General features: G+C 52.3%; 1 protein-coding gene across 2 annotated transcripts in view; it reads left to right on the top strand.

Annotated features, from left to right (window-relative positions):
• Positions 1–773: 773 nt before the first annotated feature.
• JAG1 (jagged canonical Notch ligand 1) overlaps positions 774–22,473 on the top strand; it is a 35,752-nt gene continuing 14,052 nt past the window's right edge. For both annotated transcript variants that reach the window (XM_032859186.1, XM_032859185.1), the window contains exons 1-6: positions 774–1,254; positions 1,678–1,983; positions 10,631–10,682; positions 16,070–16,324; positions 18,021–18,081; positions 22,040–22,170. In XM_032859186.1, the coding sequence (XP_032715077.1) occupies positions 1,174–1,254; positions 1,678–1,983; positions 10,631–10,682; positions 16,070–16,324; positions 18,021–18,081; positions 22,040–22,170 (886 nt within the window). In that variant the 5' untranslated portion in view covers positions 774–1,173. The remainder of the gene's footprint in view (positions 1,255–1,677; positions 1,984–10,630; positions 10,683–16,069; positions 16,325–18,020; positions 18,082–22,039; positions 22,171–22,473) is intronic.

Below are 22,473 nucleotides of genomic sequence, written 5' to 3'. Positions count from 1 at the left end.
CCTCGAATCTGCGGCAAGCCTGGCTCCGGGAAAGTTTTTCAAAAGTTCCCAGCAGCGCCTGCCCAGGTCGCCTCCGCCGGGCGAGCAGACAGCGGCAAGCACGCCAGCCTCGCTGCCGCCGCCTCTGCCGCTACTGCTGCCAGCAGCGCGCTCTGGGCGGCTCGCTCACTCGCGGGAAGCGGGCCGGGCTCCCGGCGGGCAGGCCCTCCTCCTGGGGCGAAAGCCGCAGCTGACGCAGGCGGCTCGGAAGGCGGAAGCTGCCCGCTCCGACCGCTCAGGCAGCCCCGCGGCGCCTACACCTGGGGCCCCGACGGGTGGGCACAGGCGCCCGGCCCGAGGCGTTCGAGGGGGCTCCTGGGGAGATACGGGGCGCCGCGCGTCTCTGAGCAATGGACCCTAGCAAGTTGCTCGCCACACCCTGCCCCCCCTTCCCTCCTGGCCCAAAGCTCCCGAGGACAGGGGTCCGCCTTGAGCCGTGGGACGTCTAAGCCGTCCCGCGAGTCCCTGAGCCCCCAGCCCCTTCCAAGTTCCTCCCAGTACTCCCCCTCCCCATCTACCAGAGGGAATGGGCGTGTCTCGCTACGACACGCCCCCTCATGAATATTAATAAGCGCGCATGCGCCTGCTCCGCGCGCTGGGTAGAGGTGGCCAGCCCGGGCCGCTGCTCCCAGACGGGCTCTCCGAGTCCCTCGCCGAGAGCCGGGCGGGCACGCGTCATTGTGTTACCTGCGGCCGGCCCGCGAGCTGGGCTCGGGTTTTTTTGTGTTTTTTTTTTTTTTTTCCCTCCCCTCCCTCTCTTCTTTCTAAGCAGCTGATCTGAAAGGGAATAAAAGGCTGCGCATAATCATAATAATAAAAGAAGGGGAGCGCGAGAGAAGGAAAGAAAGCCGGGAGGTGGAAGAGGAGGGGGAGCGCCTCAAAGAAGCGATCAGAATAATAAAAGGAGGCCGGGCCCTTTGCCTTCTGGAACGCGCCGCTCTTGAAAGGGCTTTTGAAAAGTGGTGTTGTTTTCCAGTCGTGCATGCTCCAATCGGCGGAGTATATTAGAGCCGGGACGCGGCGGCCGCAGGGGCAGCGGCGACGGCAGCACCGGCAGCAGCACCGGCCGGAGAACCAGCGCGAGCAGCAGCGGCGGCGGCGGCGTCCCGAGTGCCTGCGGCGCGCGGCGCAGCGATGCGGTCCCCACGGACGCGCGGCCGGCCTGGGCGCCCCCTGAGCCTCCTGCTAGCCTTGCTCTGCGCCCTGCGAGCCAAGGTAGGAGCCCGCCGGGCCTCCCTCCCGGCCCGCCCTCTCCTTTCCCTCGCAGCTCCCTAGACGCCTGCGGTTGAGCGCCTAGAGCGGGCTTGGGAGCCCTCGGGCGCTCGGCTCCCCGGCTGGGTCCTGCGCCCGGGAGGCTCCACCTGGGCTGGGGAAGCCCCAGACCTAATAAGCCCCCCAGGTGGGGCAAGGGGGCTGCGTTCTCTCCGCTCTTCTCCCCCGGGACAGTCGTCAGATTTCTCCTGCACTCGTGCATTTCATGCCCGGGAAATCACGTTGAGTCTCTGCACTGAGTTTTGCAAAATTATTTTCACTTGGCGTTGAGGGCTCGTCGGGGCGGGCGGGGAGGGAGTCGCTGCTTCCACCCTCGAAGAAAACAACTTTCCCCTGCGCTGACCTCGCTCCCTCCCTCGCCGGCAGGTGTGCGGGGCCTCCGGCCAGTTCGAGTTGGAGATCCTGTCTATGCAGAACGTGAACGGGGAGCTGCAGAACGGGAACTGCTGCGGCGGCGTCCGGAACCCGGGGGACCGCAAGTGCTCCCACGACGAGTGTGACACGTACTTCAAAGTGTGCCTCAAGGAGTACCAGTCCCGCGTCACGGCCGGGGGGCCCTGCAGCTTCGGCTCGGGCTCCACTCCTGTCATCGGGGGCAACACCTTCAATCTCAAGGCCAGTCGTGGCAACGAACGCAACCGCATCGTGCTGCCTTTCAGTTTCGCCTGGCCGGTGAGTGAGCGACGCGGTGAGGGAGGCCCGTCGCGGTCCGCACCCGCGCCTGCCAAGCCCCTCTCTCTCTCTTGCGAGAGGGATTTAAAGGGCCTTGGCTTGAAACTCCGCGCTAACTGGAAAAGTCTTGCCGGGTGGGGTGTTATGCAGCCGAGACTCAAGGGTTAGATCTCAGCAGGCCCCGTCTTCCAGGCTTTTTGCTAAGCGCACAAAAGTGGGAAGCCCACAGGGGTTTGTGTGGGCAGAGCTCCCAGGAAGGCCGGTTTAAACTTGCAACTTGGAGGCCCTGGAGTGACCACCCCACTCCCCACCCCATCCCGAGCTGGGAGTCATTACAGAAGGTCTTCGCTTAACCAATTAAACCCAATGCGCCGTGGAAGGCAACGCGGCGCAGCTTTGGCCTTCGAACGTAGTACAAGTCGGCACCCTCCCTTTTCTCGTGAGCCGCCTGGAGGGCGGGTGTGTCTTTCCTGGAGGGTGTGGGGGAGCCTGTTTCCCGCTGCTCCCCGGGAGATTGTGGGGCGTGCGGGGACGCGCTCCGGGCTGGATGTAAGGACGCGGGGGCGGCCGCGGCTTGGGGCGTGTGGGGGGGGGGGTGTCTCTGGGCCTTGGCTGGAGCTGGGAGCCCGAGAGCCTCCGCCCCCTGCCGGCCCCTTCCTGCCCTCGCCCCCGCGCGGTGTAGCCCTTGTGGCCTCACTTCCAGCGGTTCCAGGGCTCTGGAACCAGCTGTGTTTGCAAACTTCCCGGGGAAGGGCGGGGGTGCGCCTTCGTCCGGCGGGCGCCCGGCCCCCGCTAGCCTCCGGGGGCGTGTCAAGGCATGGAAGGGGCGGCCCGCTAGAGGCGGCTGCTGAGCGTGCAAGTGCGTGGACCCCCACCCCGGGTGCCGCTGGAGGGCCCGGGCCCGGCTGACCAACCCTGCAACGAGGCCCTTGCAACATCCCAAACTGGGTAGAAGGAAGATGAGTGTGATTGCAGAAGGGGAGGAAAGGGGAAAAGGCTGGTGCCTTCTGCTCGGCTCCTGCTGTCCAGGAGGCGTGGCTCGTCGCCAGGACTGGGGCTTGGCCCAGCCGGTGCTGCGAGGGTGGGTGGTGGGGAGGAGAGGGAAGCTCGGTGCCCCGGGGGAATACTCTCCGCCACGTGCTCTGGTGGGGTGCGCTCTGCTGCCTCCTATCCGCGGGCTGGGGCTGTGATTCCCATCGCCGGGAGGGGAGGGAGGGAGAGAGTGCCTTGGTGCGTGTGTGTGTGTGTGTGTGTGTGTGTGTGTGTATGTGTATCTTGGGGTGGTTCTCAAGGCCCGCATTTACTGGAGCTGGCGTTATAAAGTGCCCTCTGCCGTGGGTGAGATAAGACAGTTATTGGAAGCATGCCATTGAAAGGGACTTAGAAAAACCCACTGTATGTAGAGTTCTCAGAGAATGGAGGGCTGTGTCTGTTGTGGGATTGCAATTTTACAAAGAGTGTTTATCTTGTTTGTTAATCCCCTACTAGGGAGAATTTAAAGAGTCTGGCCACTTTTTAATCTGACTGTGCCCAAGTTAACTGAATACTGACTGCCCTTGAACTTGTGTTTGGAGTTTAGGGGGGAAGGGGCCTGCAGGTGGTTCCACCCTCCTGAGGATCAGTCCGGAGCCCCTTGCTTTCACAAGACCATAAAAGGAATCTTATTAGTGATGTGGAAAAGCTGCAGGCCTGGCTGAGGCTCACTTTGTAGAGTAGGGTCAGAGGACTGCTTGGATGAGAACAGGGAGACTTGCTCCCTGGACTGGCTCTGGAAAAGTGACCTAGAAGGTGTGTCTGTCCCCATTTGACACTTGGCAGAGTCCTAAATGGGAAACGAACAGAAGCGGTGGGTGGGGCAGGGAGACGATTGATTTGCCCGGGCTCTTCTGTGGTTTCAGGGCCCGCGGGTCACCAACCATGAAATAGACTCTTGGCTTTTCTAGAATAGGGAGACCACTGGGGCTACACTAAGTGTGGTTCTTTTGAAGTTGGGCCAAATGCATGTATCACTCATAAATGAGTCTCCACCCTGCCCCCCCCCCTTAAAAGGCCTGCTGTGAAACATAAGCTTCACTTCCCAAGAGAAAGTGACGTGTTTAGGTGTATTGTTTTAGTTATTTTCCCGAGTGTGGGTAGAGAAACACCACAATCTGTAACTTTTAAGAATGATTCCAGGGTGAGTGTTAACCGAAGTGAAAGCACTTAGGTATTGAACTACATAGAGCAGTTTCATTCAGTTTGGCAATTAAATATTAATAAGCATGTCTATTTAAAACTGACTTGAATAAGTAATAATTGAACTTGGTACAGAATTGAAGATGGAAAGACGATATGGGTTTTTTGTTTTGTTTTGGTTTGGTTTTTAAATCAAGCCACCTTGGACTTCCAGCCACTTGCACAGCTAACCCTTAGGCAGTCACAATCACCGATCGCCTGGGTCCTCCCCAGTGTGCTGACCATGAAAGGGCTGTGGTCCAGGGTGCAAGGTGGAAGGTCAGTTTAAAAGGTGGTGTAATTCTTGGTTTTTGTTGGGAATTATGACCGACCGCGATCAAACAACTGTTCGTGTTCTAGAGAGAAAGAAGAGGAAATGAGCGGTCACATTTGAAAACTAGTCCACATTCCAGTGTCCACGTGGGGAGCTCTCTGGAGGTGGGTCTGCCCATTGGGTAGTATCTGATTATGTTCCAGTGGCTGTCTGCTGGCCCAGCTCCAGGCTCATGGTTCCCATTGGTGGCTTCTAATCCCCATACTGGTGCTGTGCTCACAAGGCCTTGACTCGAAGCAATGGGTCTGATTTATGACCCTCCAATCAGGGGGACCCAGTGATAAGAACATACATTATGGAAGGTAATTGAGCTTAATGGGAAGTGATTTGGGAATAACCATTTATAAGTCATTGAAATGGTTAAGTTGCACGTCCCAAAATTAGTGCTAAATCCTAGTAGTACCTGCTTATTAAAAATCCCATTAGGGCACTTAGCACTACCCAGCCCCCAAAGCATTTTAGGAACTGCAGCACCCCAGTTCGCTGAATTGATGCATTGCAGGCCCCACAGTGAAGTGAATGTAGAGAAACCTGGGGAGCAGCAGTTGCCGTATCTGGTCTCTTCTTGGCCTCCTATCTAAATGGCATTGACAGTGATAAAAGGCTGCTGAGAACAGCTAAATTGTTCAGGGAAATCCAGTGAAGTATTTTTCTCGCATACCAGAGGGGTGCCAAGTTTGGCCCCCCATCACACTTAAGGCCAGATTGAACAACTGCCAGGGGTTTGGGTAAATCCGATGCCCCCACAAGGTTCATCATAGGATGTAATTGACATGTCCCTGTCTTCATGCCCTCTGCTGCGTTTCTGGGTTCCTGTGCCTCTTGTAGGTGTGGTGTGGATACATGGAGGGTGGAGGGATGGGGTTCTCATTGAACTGGCTCCTTTCTGCAGCCAGTCTCTACAGCCCATGCAGACAAACGGCACCCAGGATTTTAAGTTCTCAGAGCAAGGGATTTTCCTCATGTGGAGAAAACCTCTTCGGCTCTCAGACACCTGTGTCAAATTAGAGTGATGAAATGACATGTCTGTATTGCAAAACCAGGCTTGGGGGTGGGGGCAGGGGAAGTGGGCCTGTGCTCACTTTGTGCTAAGTGTCTGCAGAATGGCTGTTCCCCAAATGAAATTCCCATTCAGGGTTCTTGATTTCTAATTCTTTTTTTTTTTCTCTTCCAGGTGTAAAGTGCTCTGTGTTTTCTTCCTTCTTATTGTCTTGTTTCTTAGCAACTTCTTCAAACCTCCAGTACTTCTATGCATTTGTGACCCACCAACTGCACACCTATAATTCTACAGGGACTTCACACAAGTGTAGAGAGCAGTGAAGCTTTTGGCATACAGGCATCTGGGGTGAGGAGGAGCGACAGCAGCCTCTTTCAGGCTTGTCACTCCCCTGGAAACCAGCAATCTGAATACTGCCTAAAATCTTTATAGCAAAGAGGGGCAAGGGACGCTTTGGGTAGAAGGTGTGTGGAATGTTTAGCATGGAAGAAAAAAATGTTACTCATGAAGAAATGCAGCCAAGGCAACAAGGAGCCTTCATGTTCCTGATTGGGAAACAGGGTTGCAAACGGAGGCCATGACTGGCTTCCCAGCAGCCACCAGCCCATCGTAAAGGGCCAGCACTTGGTTCCAGTGTCTGGCTTTCCAGATTATGCATTCTTGCATTGTAACTGATCTCTGGATGTGCCTGTAGTTAGCATGGTCATCCATAAAGGCAAATATTCCAGAGCATTCCCCCTTGATAAACTTCTCTAAGTGTGTACCTTCTGAGAGAAGGGACACTTGGCTCCAGCTTTGAAATACACTTAAAAAATCAGAACAAAATACATTTGACCTACTTTACGACTTCAGGAAGATGCGTTAGGATGCATGGGTAGTGGGGATTCTTGCGTTTTCTAGAATGGTGGCGGAGGTGGGACAGGGTTCCGCATTCAAAGTGCCCCGCCTTCAACTTGGCTTGTGGTGCTGAGTGGCTGCTTTGGGATCTCCTCGCTGGTTTCCAACCACGGAGGGGACTGCCCTGCCCTGTGGCCCTTGTTTTCACGGTGCCGTGACATTTGTCCCTGGGGCAGGGCAGTGTCTGTGCAGGGAAGTACTGCAGTGTGGCTCCCAGTGGTGAGAAATGGTACGTAAATAGTCAAACACTCCGAGTCCTCTACCAGCTCAGCCCAGTTTTTGTGCACTTTTGGTAAATAAGTAGAAAGGCTTCTTGTTCAGGCTTGCTCTGTGTGAACCGGACGGTTGTGCTTGGCTGGCTTCTCGGTATTCTATCTATTAACCTCGCCACCCTTTTGTAACTGGTGCATTTAATTATCAGTGGGATGCTTTTCAAACAGGTAAGGGTAATGATGGGAAAGGGGGTGGGGGCATCTCGTGGAGAGCCTCCAATCTGGATATGAGCTGTGGGGCCCCCTTGGGGAAGCTTTGAGGTGGGCTTTCATGAGAAAATCGCCCTTTGTAACCAGATCGGACTCTATTGAAATGTCAAGTCCCCCAGACTAAATTGCTGTCTCCGGCTGAAGTCTCCTGAGCCTGGCCACTGTGGGGCAGTTGTCCTTTCTTCAAGCCTCCCCTTGCTGCAGCCGTGGGACCCGGTGAATTGTGCGGGCGGGCGGGCAGGCGAGCGAGCGTGCGCCCACCCATGCGATCGCCCAAGCCTTTATTTCAGACGTCTGTGACCGGAATATTTTATGCCGTGGCCACCCAGACGCAGGCAGGACAATAGTGTGGCCAAATTGACTGAAACGAGGATTACAGAGCATAATGCAGCCTCTCCAAAAATACTGCTAATACAGGCCCCGCGACAGGAAGCGCCAGTTGAGTCAGCAGAGCTCAGGGCCCCTGACCAGCCTGGGGCCAGGCTGGCCGCCTCGCACAAAGGTCCCCCCCGCCCCCCCGGGCACGGCGGGCACTCCCGGAGCGTGGGCTCCTCAGCCGCCGCACGCGTGCAGTTTGGATGGCGGTTTGTTTGTGTCCATCAGCTTGGCAGGAATGGCAGCAGCCTCTTCTTGGGGCTTGGTTTGGCCGCCACTGTTGCCAGGAAAAGGAAGTTCCCAGCTGCCAACACAATTACCTTTGTTTCTTACATCCCCCTTCTTAATGTGGCAATTAAGTGCTTACCACTCTGCCCGGTGCCAAGGTAACCGCCGCCTGCCCGCCTGTAGCCGCGCGGCCCCAGGGACGCCTGGGGACGCCTGCGGAGCCGGAGGCCAGGGCCCTCCTCTAGGTAAAAGGCCACGGCGGTCCTCCCCTAAGTCGTCCTGAGAGCTGGCCGTGCCTCTTTCTTGCTGCACCAGCTTGCAGACCGGCTCTGGGGCCCGACTGCCCTGGGCCTGGAGGTGTGGGACAGGGGAGGCGCAAACCCACATGCAGGTTCTCTTTGCTGCCCCCTCCTTCCTACTTTGTCCCCAGGCTGTTGCTCTGGGGAGACTTAAGAAAAAAGAGGAAAGCAAGGGGCCTCTCCTAGTCTTACTGTGGTAGTGGGAAACCAAGAAAAAAACAGGTATTCTCTATTTGTGTCTTGTGGGCGATACTTTTGTATGAACTGGTTAAGTTGGACACCTGCCCATCATCTGGCCTGGCACCCCCTTTCCAAGCCCTTGGGGGAGCCACCCAGGAGCTTGGCCTCTGCTGGGGTCAGATTTGCAGTGACCAACTGGGGATGACATGATCCTAGCAGATTGCATCTGATTTTTCGGCCTGGTACTGGCCCAGTAGGATGGCATAAAGTGCGTGGTCTGACTCTCCTAAGTTGGGATGCATATTCTGGGATGTTCAGAGGTCAAGCGTGGGCCTGGGAAAAATTAAAGTTCCTAGCCAGCTAATAATCATTACCAAATTATCTTGATTGTTGATCTATAGTGTGGGGATGGAGTGGGAGGTAAGAGAGCCTCCTAATAGGGGCTTTGGAGGGAATCCTTTCTTCTGAAGGCTGGGTGGGAGGACTCCTCCAGCCCCGGGAAGTGAGGCCCAGAACCAGAAGCTCTTCTCAGAAACCAGGGAGAGAGACGGTCCAGGGCGTCTTACTTATTTATTATTTTTTTTGGCAAAGCTGGAGCCCCCAGCCATCACCCCCTTGTCTACCTCTGAGAAAGCCATTCACAGGAGACCATGACACTTGGGGTCCTGAGCTCTGTGCTGCTCTGTGTCCCTCTTTTTCCTTAAGGTTGGGCAGTGTTGGTTAGTGCCTCCAGAGGTCTTCCCAGCTCAGGTGAGGAGGAGTCTGATACACAGCTTGGTCTTTCAAGCTAATGTGCAAGGACCCGGGCGGTGGGGTGGGGGAGAATGCCTCCTCCTCTGAGCGTGAAGCCCAGTCCTGGCACACCTTCCCCTTCTGTGGGGATTGTGGCTATGACACGTTGAGAGCTTGTGCAAGTCTGTCAGGACTACGGGTATCAATGCATTTAATCAGAGGATTAATTACAACAATACGTGGAAGTAGAGAACGTGGGTCTCGACGTGGCCAGCGATCCAAGGGCTTAATGATACAGAATCAGCCCCACATCTGGCCTCATTTGGACTTGGCTCTTGGCTCCAATCAGGACAGAAATGTAATTTCTTGCTGCTCTCAGGGAAGAGTCCTGTAATTTGTAGTAAGTCCCAGGAAACTTAGAGGCTGTAAATAAGGTGTAACTTTTACTAATAAAATGTTAACGACGACGACAATGAATTTGGACCCAGGGCCACCAAACAGGAGAGGGCTGGGTATGTGCCCCGGCTTGCCTGGTTTTGCTTGCTTTTCTGAGCGTTTTCCCACAGTTATCAGTGAACGAAATGGAATCCTATTCTGCTTTGAGTATGAAACATATTTCGGCTGAATTCCAAGGCAGGGTCTATCACAAGATATTTTTATATTCGGAGACAACACGCTGTGTCTCTCTGTGAGCAGTAAGCTTGCCTAGAGTTATGAATGAAGCTTCCTTTTTTTTTTTTTTCCCCCTTTTTGTTCTTTTTTTTTTGCCTCCCCTTGTAGGTGCCTTCTGTTGGTGACCGTGTTTCTGGCGGTGGGTATTATTTGAGTGAAGTGCTCAATGTGCTATTTCCGATGCATTGGTATCTGATGGTGACAAGAGGGACACGGGGGAGGAAGGGCTCCTGTGCCTTTTCTCCCCACCCCACTCCGATATAGTCCTCCAGCGCCAAGATAGCAGGTTTATTTAAACCCTGGTGTTCTGTGAGACTGACCTCATTCTAAATTACAAACGAAGATTGGAGTAAAAGCGGGAATTTGCTAATGGCTTGGATTTGGGGGGGGGGGGTGGAATTCTGAGATAAGCCTGGAAGATAAAAGGTGCCTTCAGTATAATAGCTGGCATCCTGCCAGTGTCCAGGGAATATGTTTAGTTGCTGGACTCTGATTATGCCTGGAATGTTAGATCTTATTGACAGATAAGTCCATCAATAGCTATAACCCATGGGTGTGTAGTTATTTCTCCCTTTTGTACTTTTGTCCCCAGAGTCTGTCCCCCAAGGACCCCGAGTTAGGTCGCTGCCTTTGTCTTAGTCTCTTTGCACTTACCCCCCCACCCCAGCTTCCTAGAGTCATCTGATACTTGTGGGAGCCGAGATGGTCTCGCACAGACAGGGCTTTCAAAGGGGTTCTGAAAAGGAAAAGGGGGCCTCCCTAGGGACTGCCCCACCAGAGTCTAAAGTGTAACCTTAGCAATACCCGGCCCCTCACTGAATTACCCCCCCCCAACCCACCGCCCCCAGCTACAAATACCTGGTTATGTTGGCTTAGAAAAAATTTGTGTTTTTGTGTGTGTGTTTCTGTTTCCTCATGCACTAGAGTTAGGGGCCTGGAAAGTTTTGGGAAACTGTAGAGGGTTCACCTATAGGGGGGTGGTATCTCCTGATCATGACTTTGGGTTGCTTGCATAAGATGACAATGACCGACCGCAGTGGGCCCCTGCCCAGCAGAAGGAGTCAGCCTGGGGATGGGTGCCAGGGAGGGGAGTGAACTCAGTTCCACCGAAAACAGAGTTTTCATTTTGGCTTCATGGTTTTGTTTGATGAGGTGTGCAGGGGAGGTCGAGCAAGTAGGACATTTGGGAGCCGACCCCTATTCCTGACTACTAAGCTGCTGTTGTTCTGTGTTGCAGAGGTCCTATACTTTGCTTGTGGAGGCGTGGGATTCCAGTAACGACACTCTCCGTAAGTATCCCAGCAGTGGGCTCTTCTCCGGGTGTGCCTTTCTGGAAGCACTGTGCTTGGAGTATGGTAGTGTCAGAGCTGGATCTGTCTGCTGGGTGCTTCCGAGGACAGACCACTCGCTTCTGTCTGCATCCACCCTACCCCCCCAATCCCCACCTCCAGGGCGAACCGCTCGGAGGAGTCCTTTCCACAACCTCCCCTAGAAGGTCCGCCTGGAATATTAAGTGGCCGGGATGGAGTCCCAGTTAACTGAGTCCCTGAATATGGGACCTAGATTATCTTCGGGATAGAGATCTTAATGGTTTTACAACTTTAAAACCTTGTAGACTGCGAAAGGATCAAAGTAGTGACTTTTTAAAAGTCCATTTAAACTTTAAGTGAGTGTTTAATCTCTCATCAGAAAGATGAAGCCCACAAAGGTGGCGCTGGGCTCTGACTCTTACTAAAGACCGACCTTGAATTTCACTTGGTGGGCAGGTGAGCCTCTAGCCGGTCTGCCGGGGGTTTCTTTCCCACACTGCGCATGACCGCCCTTTCATTGAAGTGGAGTCCCAGAGCCTCACAGGTTCCACGGCTGCCTTGCTCCCCGCTTGTGAAAGAGGGCAAGGGGTTCAGGGCTGGTTGCTTTTCAGAGCTGCGAGGGGTGGCTTTTGGTGGGGAGGTCACAGAGGGCGTGTCTGGCAATGGCAGCCGCCTGGCTTACAGGGGGTAGTCTTTGCTCCTTAACTGTGACTTGAAGATGCTTTCCCTCCCACGCCGAAAATGCGCGCTTCCCTTTTGCCGGCAGGATCTGGACAGCTGTCCTGGGAAAACTTGATTCATACTGAAATCCCTTAGTCTGCGTAGGAGGAAGGGTTGATCCAACTCTTTGTCTTTGCCCTCCTTCTCTGAAGGTCTCCTCCCCTTTGTTTCTCTACCTCACTGACCCTTTCTTTGTTTTTGCTGTTGATAACATTTCCCCTCATTTTCTCAGCATGCCTTTTTTTTTTTTTTTTTTTTTTTTTTTTAAAGTGGATCTGAGAATGGCAAGTGCCCAGAGTGGGCCCAGTGAGGGCTTGGTACTTGTGAGGCAGGCTGCTTTGGGCTGTGTCTGGCTTGCCCCCCCCCCACACACACACACTACCCCTCCCCCCAACCGCACTGGGGCCATGGAATTATTGCTGAGCCCCAGTGTGCCTGAGGCTCCAGGCCATTTGGGTCACTCCTCCTGCTTTGACATCTGAAGCCCAGATCTGTGGACTTCCTCTCTGAGGGGCACCCCTGTCCCACTGTGGTGTGGTGGGAGGGGAAGGGGGTAACCAGCTGCGGTTGGTGGCCGATGCCAGTCAGGGTCCCAGACACATGTGTGTTCTCTCCACCCTCCCCTGCCACAAACATTGGAGACAGTGTGAGCCTGGTGTCGCTGTGACCTGGTTACAATGGTAACTAAGCATTGAGAAGTTGGGGGCTGGGGAGGGGAGAGAGAGATGCTTCAGATATTCTGGTGCAGACGTGCTCTTCTTCCCTTCCCACTGAGATGTTAAAACAGTCTTGTCGAGTGAACATCCTTGGGTTGGATCCTGGCTCGTGGCAAGAGCTGTCTCAGGATACCTGTTAGGGTGTGCAGGACCCCTAGCCTCTGCAGGGCCCTTCCTGGGTTTTCCCTCACCCCACAGGTCAGGTAGCTAGCTGTGCCCCAGGGAAGCTGGTGCCCCTCCAGAGCTGCCCACGGCTGCTGCACTTCAGGGTAGCTCTGTTTGGGGGTTCTGGGGCATCTCTTCACTGGGGAGGCAGTCACCAGATCACAGGAAGGACACAAGAAAGAGTTGGGGTAGGGAGAAGGAACTTTCAGACCTCTACTCTTGAAGAAAGGAGTTGCCCCAAACCCCTGGAATGCCTTTGCAGGTCCTTGAAGCTCTCTTTGGGAACCCCAAAGAGGAGGGAGCGGTTTATCTATTGGCTTAGTCAGCCTCTCTTTTTACAGTGCTTCCAAAGGATCTTGAATTCACGTTCAAAACCATATTTGGCATCTTCTCTCTCCAAATTAGATACTGCCTAGGGCCCTTCATGGATGACTGGCACTAGCATTTCAACACCTAGTACCATGAGCCAGAAAGCTGGAAGACACCCTGTTGTACCTCCCTTTCTCTGAGCATCCATGTCAGATCTACCTCCAGGTTCTGAACAATCTTCCCTCCAGGGCCTCACTGGAGTCCTGCCACCTCCCACCGTGTCCCCTGCCACTATGCTGGTCCAAGTCACCATCTACTGATGCCCGAGCTCCTATGGTCATGGCTAAATTCAGTGCCTTCATATCTGCTCTGGCCCACCTCCACTGCTTTCTCCATCCTTTTGTCATCCTGGTTTTTCCAGGGCATTTTCCTTTTTTAATGTAAATATGATTGACCTACAGTATCCTCTATTTGTTTCTGGTGTACATCTGGATTCAATTTGATGATCAACTTCCCTAAGAGAGCCACTTGGCAGCTTCCTGTTGCTCTCGGGACAGCTCTTTGTGTGGCCCAAAAGACCTTGCACAGCCACCTTTTTTCCTCGCTAGCTCCATCCTACGTTCCACATTGACCTCTACCATATCCAGATTCTGGTCCTATCCCACCAGTCCCTGTTCTGTCCTCAGATGCGTCCTCCTATTCTGTCCTGCCGCAGGGCCCTTGCACGTGCTGTTTGCGCTGCCTGGAATGTTTTCTTATTACTTTTTACCTTCTGTCCCTCCCGTGGGACTGTATTCCATGAAGATAAAGGCCAAGGTTGTGGAGCAACCCAGTTGGAGTTCGCTGCTCTTTGGGGGCCAAGTTGCCAAAATCCTGGCTTCGGATTAGAGGTCAAGCCCTGAGTTTTAGGATGGAGAATTTCTTCTCACGTGGGCTGTACAGAGAGGGGCTGGCCCAGGTGAAGCCCAGGTGCGTGTGTTAGAGTATGTCTAAGGCTGGCCTCCTGGCCTTTGTCCTCTGAGATCACTTCTCTCCTTCTGTTTCAGAGTTGTAGTAGATAAGGGTACAGATTTTTCAGTCCCCCCCAGTGCAAATGGTGTCAGTTTGTGGGACAGCTCAGGAGGTGTGTCAACACAAATAAGCTTCCTCAGACCAGGTTTTCCTCGACAATGCTGTCCTAGGTTTGTGGGTCGGTGCAGCCCCCAGGGTTGTGCTCTGACTCGCCTCATTACCTCTGCCTTGGCCTGTGAGGCTGTGGTGTGGGGGCCTTTATGCTCCATCTTCACACAGCTGAAGATCACAGGAGGGTCTGCTAACCTCCTTTTCCAGTCCAGCTGGACTCCCAAGTGAACTACCCCCTCCCGCCCCCCACCCAGCCCGGATATACCTCTATGCCCCAAGCTGACAGGAAGTACGATTTAGGTGGCAGCAGCTTGGAAGAACAGGCAGCAGACATGATCTCTGTGACCCAGATGCCAGAGAGCATGTCCCACACCCTCGACTCCCTGCCTCTGGGCTGCTGGGAGAAACCTGCCACACAGCTGCGAAGTTAGTTCTACAGACTTGTTAGCCACATGGAGGCTTCCAGAACGATGGTTTTCATGTTTCCTAGACCTAGGCGGAAAGCCTACTGAACTATAGTGAACGGCCTGTCGGCCTGCGCCTTGAGGATTCCCTGGACTCGGGTCTGGGTTGTTTGTTGTTACCTGCCCCAGAGATGCTGGAGGCCTGTGAGCCATGTATTTAAATAACTGCTTTATTAAGGTCTCATAATCACATGGTAATAGCTCGCTACACTTCTTAATTGAATCAGCAGAGCAAACACACAGTTAATGGAGGGACATTTTTGTCATTCTTTGGCCTGTGTTTATTTGTAAAACTTACTTAGGAAAGCGTTATCTGCGAGTGGTTCTGTGTGCGCTGGAGTGTAAGTCTGCAGGTATGTGGGCTTGTTCAAGGCTTGTCCTGCCCACACGACAGTTAAAGCCAGAGGGTGAATGCCGGGGCGAAGCTGGGAGTCGTGTGGACGGAGCCCCTCAGGAGCTCCTCCTCCCCTGGTCACCTGTTGGTTTTGCATGACCTTGTAAATGAGCGCAGGCCCTGGGCCTAGAAAAACATGGGTGTGGGTGGGTAAGAACCACAGACGTTGTGAGTAGGTCCTAGTACGGGCTCTCTGAGGTGGCCTCGCCCCTGACAAGGCGGGAAAGGGTTGCTGCTGGCAGGCTTAAGAAAACAAACCCCAGATCAGGCTGCAGTCCTGACTTCGTGCCTCGCTTCCTATTCACATCCCTCCCCTGGACTCCTGGCACTGGGCATCTGTGTTTGTACCTGGCTCTTCTCTCAGACTATATGACAAGTGACCTCAGGGCAGGACCACTGCCTACTCCTTGGGAGAGCTGGCTGCCCGAGCTCTGGGTGTGTTCATTCTCAATAGGCACCTTTGAAGGAGCATGACTTGGCTCGGAAGAACCCCCGAGCTACCTGTCTCTAAACTGGGGTGCATTACTTTCCTTCCTCTGCCCTCTGGGCAAAGACGAAAGGTGAGATGTATCAAGTCTGTGGCACAAGGGCCAGCTGACAATAGCAAAGTTTATCATTCTTCCTAAAAACTACCCCTTGGCTTCCAGTGAAGAGTTGGGAAGGTAGACCAAGTCTTTCTAAAGCAAGACCCAAGACTCTGAAGCCAGAAGAGCAGGCTTGCTCACCTTTACCTGGAACCAAGTGCTTTCTATAATATGTAAAGGGCTTTTGCAAATGGCCAACGATGCAATAGAACACTTGGCAAAGGAGAGAAACCGGTCACAGTTCACAGGAACAGCTACAGATGGCTTTGTAACCACGTGGAAGGGTGCTCACCATCCCTTAATTAAATGCTAATTAAAGTAAGAGCTGCTGCTTTCCCTATCAGGCAGAGATCAGAAAGTTGGATAACCTGTGCAGTGTTGGCATCGCCATCAGGAAACCCAGTTTCCTGTTCAGGTGGAAAGACAGGCCAGCGGGGCTTCACTCACAGTAGTTCGCGGCAGGCTGGGGATGGACGTGGGTCGGGTGCACTTCCGTTTCTAGAAGGTCTCTTACTGCTAGAACCATGCACGCGGGCACATGTGTTAGGGGATGTTCGGTGTGGCTCTGCTGAATTGTAAAAGGTCAAAATAAGTATCGCAACTAGGTAAACATGTTTCGCCGTATTCTGGGACAGGGAAATACTACACACCCGTTAAAAAGGGTAAATAGATGTAAAAAGGTGGTTGCCTCTGGGGAGGGGGCCAGCCCTTGCACTTGTGTGCCCTTTATTTATTTATTTTTTTTGTCTGCCCTTTTGTACTGTTTGCATTTTGCATGGTGTGCATTTGTGTCCATTATTAAAAAGAGGCAAAATGGTCAGGGGAGAAGGCTTTGATGTGAATGTTAACATAATCAATGCTTTTTGATTTTTATTAATTGTTTTGCTTCCAGAGCCTGACAGCATTATTGAAAAGGCTTCGCACTCGGGCATGATAAACCCCAGCAGGCAGTGGCAGACGCTGAAGCAGAACACGGGGGTTGCCCACTTTGAGTATCAGATCCGCGTCACCTGTGATGACTATTACTACGGCTTTGGCTGCAATAAGTTCTGCCGACCCCGAGATGACTTCTTTGGACACTATGCCTGCGACCAGAATGGCAACAAAACATGCATGGAGGGCTGGATGGGCCCGGAATGTAACAGAGGTGTGTGGGTCTGTGCTGGGTGGGTTATAATCACTGCTGAGTGGCTGTCGCCAATTGGGTCACGTTCTCTCCCCATCTAGTCAAGTGGCTGTCTCGGGTTGGGGGTTGTAGGGGAGTGTTTGGGCTGTTTTCTAGGCCTGAGGGCCAAAGATGCTGTTGGTGCCCCCTCCACACACACACACACCACTCCCACCCACCGTGTTAGCTGCTAACAGCTCACAGCTGTTCCTTCTCTAGAGCATTGGCCTTGGCCAAACAGCCACTCCATGCCCCTTCCCTCCAGCTTACAGTGTGTGAATGACTGGATGGGGGTACAGAGGCCTGCGCCCCCTCCCCCACTCCGTGCTACAGTTCACACTCCAGAGGTTCCCCTGGGATTAGGCTGAAGCCAGACTCCAGCTGAGACCCTTGCTCAGCTCTTTCTCCTGCCCCATCTGCTGCCTTCAGCTCCCTTCTGTACCCAGATCCCTGTCTCAGGCTCTGCTTCTAAGAAACCTGACTCAAAACAGATGCCAAATGGGACAAGGTTAGCTCCATGCCCTAACTCGTGATCTTGGAGGAAATGATGACCCCTGAGCTCAGGGTGGCCTCCTGGCAAGGCTTCACGGGGCATTGAGGGGGCAGGGGAGAGTGGCAAACCTGAGCTTTCAGACCCATCACAGCCATGTAAGCTTGAAGATGTGCTTTCGGCTGTCCCAGCCCTTCCTGGGATTCAGGGAGTTAACTGCATAGTCACAGATGCTCACTGCGTCATCTGTGGTTTGTACCTTTACGAAGCTTCTAATTCATAGCAAATGGGTAATTTTAGTTGACCAGAGTAGGCCCTCACGAACATGACTGCACTCTGCTTATTTCACCTAATTTGGTAAATTCTTTCAGGATGTACTCAAATTAAAAAGGGACTTTTTGAATTGTGACCTAAGGGCAGGACAAAGAGGAATTTGCAGGTCTCCAGAGCTTTTGTTAAATCACTAGAGTTCTAAAAGGATGGCATTTCTGGGATCCAAATGAAAGAATTGGCAAATGTACTTAACGTAGTTGGTGTTCTAAAAATCAGTAACAACTACTTAAAAACCATGTTTAGTATTTTTTACCATGTGTTTAAATTTGTTTTATAACTAACGCAGAATTGCTTTGCAAGGATACTTTGTAAAAGTACCACTCGATCTGGCCTCCAGATTAGCCTGCCAAATGAAGCCAGCCCGGTTGGCTTTGTTAGTCCCATGGGATTTTTGAGCCATCAGGCGTTTTAGGGGGTGGGGGCTTAAGGAGGCTGGGACTCCTCTGAATGTGCCCTCATGGGACAGAGTGGTTGAGATGAGGAAGGATCACGGCTCCCGTTCTTTTGGAGAGGGTGGGCATTGACAGGGAGCAGGGTAGCTATTGTTGAGAGAGACTGGATGAGGACCCCTCCCACCCAACCCCCACTCCCATGGACTTGCTTGCATTTTGTCCCTGAGTAGTATCATGTTTTGAAGATCTGCTAGCATGGCCTTGAAGTTTAAAGCTGGATTTGCTGTTTGGGCCCCTCCCATCTTCCTCTCCTTACAGTGGACTTGACATGAGATCTCTTAAGGGTTGTGGATTTTCTAGGCTTAATGTACTAGGCCATTCTCGATGGTGGTGGTGCAAGAAACAGTGTGCTTGACTCATCTTTGTGTTTGTTTTTTTGGTTTTTTGTTTGTTTTTTTTACAGCTATTTGCCGACAGGGCTGTAGTCCCAAGCATGGGTCTTGCAAACTCCCAGGTGACTGCAGGTAAATGACTAAACTTTTTTAAAAAAAGTAATCTTTTAGTGCCAGAGGGGGGACTGAATTTATTGTGAATACGCCTCTTTTTCTTAGGAGGACAAGAAAGCTTAAAAAAAAAAAAACAACAACAACCAAATAGGCACATCCGAAGCTTATTAAATTATACCAGCTGTCTGGTGGAATGTGCACACTTCTGTCTTGGAAGAAAAAAACCTCTTTTGGGCATAGTCAGTGACTTCATGTATTAACTGTTCTGTAAATTGATAACACGTTTTTATAATCTTCCTCTTAAAGTGCTAATGGATGAGATGGAGGGATGTGGGTTTCTTGGAGTCCGTCTCCTCCCCCAGCCTAGTTTCCCATCTCCCAGCCCTCCCCCACTTTTCCCATCACTAGGGGACAGCGGAGCATTCTTTAGAATGGGATTAGTACAATCTCCTGGCCCCTTTGCAGGCGGGAGCCAGGCCGGTGCTGAGAGGTTAATGGCTGCGCTGGAATCTTGTCAGTTGAGCCTGATGAATGTAGACTTTTGCTGCTGGCCTTTGAAGTCTGTTCTTTTATGGTCCTGGACAATGCAGAAGCCAAACTGAGACCTACCCCGACTGCTTCGTGATTACGGTTTTTGGAACCTTCTTGAAATGTACATGATGCCAATTTGGGAAGAGGCTTGTGTCAGGAAATGGTGTTGGTGGCTGTGGCATTTTGACACAGTCTCACACTTCACTCTCCCTCCTCCCAGAGCTGAAGGATTGGTAGATTGAGGGGGGCCACTGAAAGGATCCTTGGGGCCTATCACTTTTGCTGTAGAAGCCCCCCTGGTCTGCGCCAAGGGAGGCCTATGAAACTGTCTAAACCAGTGTTATCTCAAACTCCCGTTTCCTGGTGCTGTTAAGATGCAGAGCCTGATCCCATAGGTCTGGGTGGGCCCGAGTCTCTGCCTTTCTGTCAAGGGTCCCCCCCACCACCCTGTGACACCACTCTTGCTGGTGGGACCATACTTGGGAATTGTTGCCCCAAACTTCAGTGCCCATGTCAGTAATTTCCCAAATTAACAGAGGAAGTATTGAAATGCTGATTCCTGGGTGCCACCTCACACCCACTGAATCCCGGGCCAGGGTTTGGCCCAGGAATCTGTATCTTGGCGAGCCCCGCCAAAGGATCATGCTTCTCAGTGTATGTGGTGGACTGCAGCTTTAGGAAGAATTCTCAGCGGGCCGGGGGTGGGGGGTTCTCTGTGGCAGCTCTCCTACCGCATCTATTGCTCTCCTATGCAGCCAGGGAGGGGAAGGGGGCCACTGAGCTCAGAGGCCTGACTGAAGTGAGAACTAAGGCAGCTGGAAGTAAAATGAAACCAGGTTGATCTGGAATTGTGTCTTCCTGCAATTCAGAGAGAAGCTTATTTTCTGGAAGGCTGGGGTTGGGAGGGGGACGTTCTCATCCTCAGCCCCACTGGTGGAAGCGGAGCATGTATTTGACAGCACTGCTGTCAAAAGTTCGAGCAGGAATCCACCTGCCTTCACCCTCCTTAATTAAGGATGTTCTAGAGAAAGTCAGGTCAGCAGCACTATTAGCCTCTCTGGGCCTGTTCCACGCTCAGATGAGTATCAGTGGAGGCCGACTGCAATTTCTGCTACTGTCATCAGAATGGGCATGCCACTGCGCAGGGGAGGGCACTCCCAGCCGGAACAACAGGCTTTGTTTCCAGAATTTAGCCCTTTCTCTTTCGAAGTCTCCCCTCCCACTCCCTGCCCAGACACGCACCGGTGCCCTTATTTACTTAAGGTGCGATTTTCCCACACATCATTTGCATAGTCTCCCAGCCCATCTTGTTCTGCCTACCTTGAAAGAAAATCAAAACAGAACCTTCTAGCTGAGGAAGTTCAGGTTGTGTCCTGCTCCCAAAATAGTTGAATGGCGAGTTACTTGTAAGCTGTCTTACGGATTATGTATTACAGAGGAGGTGTTTTTTTGTTGGTTTTTTTTTGTTTGTTTTGTTCCCTATCCCCACATGAGAAAACTTCTTTGGTTTTGCCGTTCCCAAGTAGACTTAGATTCCTTCTCCTGGGTGCACATGCTTGCTTTATTGCAAGCCTGCCAATAATATCAAACTTAATGATGAATCATTGTAGGAGGAAAGTCACTTCAAATTCTCATGAGAACCTTAATCATATATTATTAAGCTGGGATAACTTTGTGGATGCCTCTTTTAGGGTCAGTATTTTTATTTGTTTTCTTTTGAAGTCCTCCATGGCCTCTTGTGGTTTCTTCTTTATGCTTGGGGATCCGGCTCTCATTAATTAGGAGGTGAGGTTGGGTCCTCAGCTGCCTCTTGCTTTTATTAGGCAAATTGAAGAGGTGTAGCCATCCATAATTTGGAAGGGAGTAAGAAGACAGTAAGAATCCTGCTATTTCCAAATCAGCTCCCTCTTAATATCTTTCAAGCTAAGCTAATCAATCTTTTATTGAATGAAACCCCTCCTCCCACTCCCACTAATTTGAGTGTTCCACTGTTTAAAAAAAAATTCTGCGGGATTTATTTTTTTTCTTACTGCTCTGAATGATCACAGTCATTCAGACTGCCATTCCGTTTTACATAAAGCTGAACCCTCCATCTGATTAAGTTTAAACCACGCATCCTGGTGGTTCTTTGAGTTGGGTGTGGATGGCTTGTTTGTGGAAGTTAGGAAGTGGTTAGTCAGTGTTCTCAGGGGTTAAGTTGACTCTTGGCCGTGGGTGATTAGCTATTAGTGGGATCCCTATAATTTTCCCATGATAAGGATTAGCTAGCCTGCCTCTGGCTCTCTGGAAACGGAAAGCCTTCCCTTCTTGAGGGTGCCTGTTTTGCAGAGTTATTGCTGAGTGGCTCGGGGTGGGGGAGGGTGCTGGTAGTTCTTATTGTGGCTTTTCCCAGGTCATGTTCTAGAAGTGCTCTGCCCATCCCTGTTCCACGCTCACCCCTGGCCGGCACCGGGCTTTCTCCTGTTTGTCAAAGCTTGCGTTTTGAGAGGGTGGTTAAAGTTTCCAAGGGCTTGAAACTTGAGCGGGGAGGGTGCCTGCTGAGACCCTGCCCTCTTCCCCACCTCAGGTGAAGGTTTATGTTTGTGTTTTTGTTTGGGGATCAAAGGCACCATTTGGCCTCCAAAGAGTCTGATTAATGAGGCGCTTATAAAGGAAACTTGACTCTGTTCCTCAATACTAGATAAACTGGGTTGACTTTTTTTTTCCCCTAAAGTGAGAAATAAGTATGAAATGAATTAGTGTAAGCAGCCCCGGTAGTGGGTCATAAATTATCTATGGGATTGGTTCCAAGTGCTGTGGCTTCCCTCACTCTCCTGTGGGTTCTGAGACCTGTGCTGCCTCTTTGCCAGAGAAGGGTGCGCATCTCCCCACCCTCCCCCTTTGATTTCCTAAAGCCTCAGGAGGCGGCTTCCTGCCGCCCTGGGTGTCTTGTTGCATTTTTGCGCACTGGGGTCGTGACTTGCTGTTTAGACAAAGAGCTGGGGCTGCTGTGGAAACGCTCCTGACGGGCCGCCTTTGCGAAGACTTTCACATGGCTCTTGTCACCCCAGAGTCCTTCCGTGGCCTCCGTAGCTGACCGGGCGAACTGATTTATTCCACGCCCCCACCCTCGCCCAGCCCTGTGAGCCTGAGAAGAGAGTGGCTTTGTGAGGGCAGCCCCCGCCGGCCTCTCCCCAGACAGCCCTGCTTTTGTCACGAGTCGCCTGGGAGGGGACCTCAGCCCAACCACCAAAAAATGTTTGTTTAGACAGAGCCCCCGCACAAACCTTGCAAGTCTGACTTGCCCAATCACAAAAAAAAAAAAAAAAAAAAAAAAGAGAGAAAAGAAAGAAAGAAGACTGGAAACACCTGGACTTCTTATTCTTAGCCTTGCATTTAAATGGCGCAGATCTCCCTGAATGTTCTAAGGACTAAAGTGGGGCATGTGTGCGCTGTCTGTCCCCAGGTGCCAGTATGGCTGGCAAGGCCTGTACTGTGACAAGTGCATCCCACACCCTGGCTGTGTCCATGGCACCTGTAACGAGCCCTGGCAGTGCCTCTGTGAGACCAACTGGGGTGGCCAGCTCTGCGACAAAGGTACACTCCCAGGGGACTGGACCGGGGCAGGGGGCATGATAGGGGGGCCACAGTTGAACTGAAGGGGTGGGGCAGCAGTACTCAGGATTTTACTTTGATTTATTTTTATTTGTAGAATCTGAATCTGAATCTGTTAGAATTTTCATTCTGAATCTGAATCTGTTAGGAATCTGTTAGAATTTGCCTTTAACGCCATGGTTTGGGATTTTTTTTTTCTGGTTTTATTTTTCAAAGAGGCTGGTGGGGGTGGGGTGGAGGGAGCACTAGAAACAGGGCCGCTCGGCAGCCTGTACGGCCTGCTCT

This window comes from Lontra canadensis, unplaced genomic scaffold, assembly GCF_010015895.1.
Source record: "Lontra canadensis isolate GAN:19392208 unplaced genomic scaffold, GSC_riverotter_1.0 scaffold16, whole genome shotgun sequence".
Lineage (NCBI taxonomy): Eukaryota > Metazoa > Chordata > Mammalia > Carnivora > Mustelidae > Lontra > Lontra canadensis.
The sequence above is the reverse complement of the archived record's forward strand: the minus strand, read 5'-3'. Positions and strand labels throughout refer to the sequence as shown.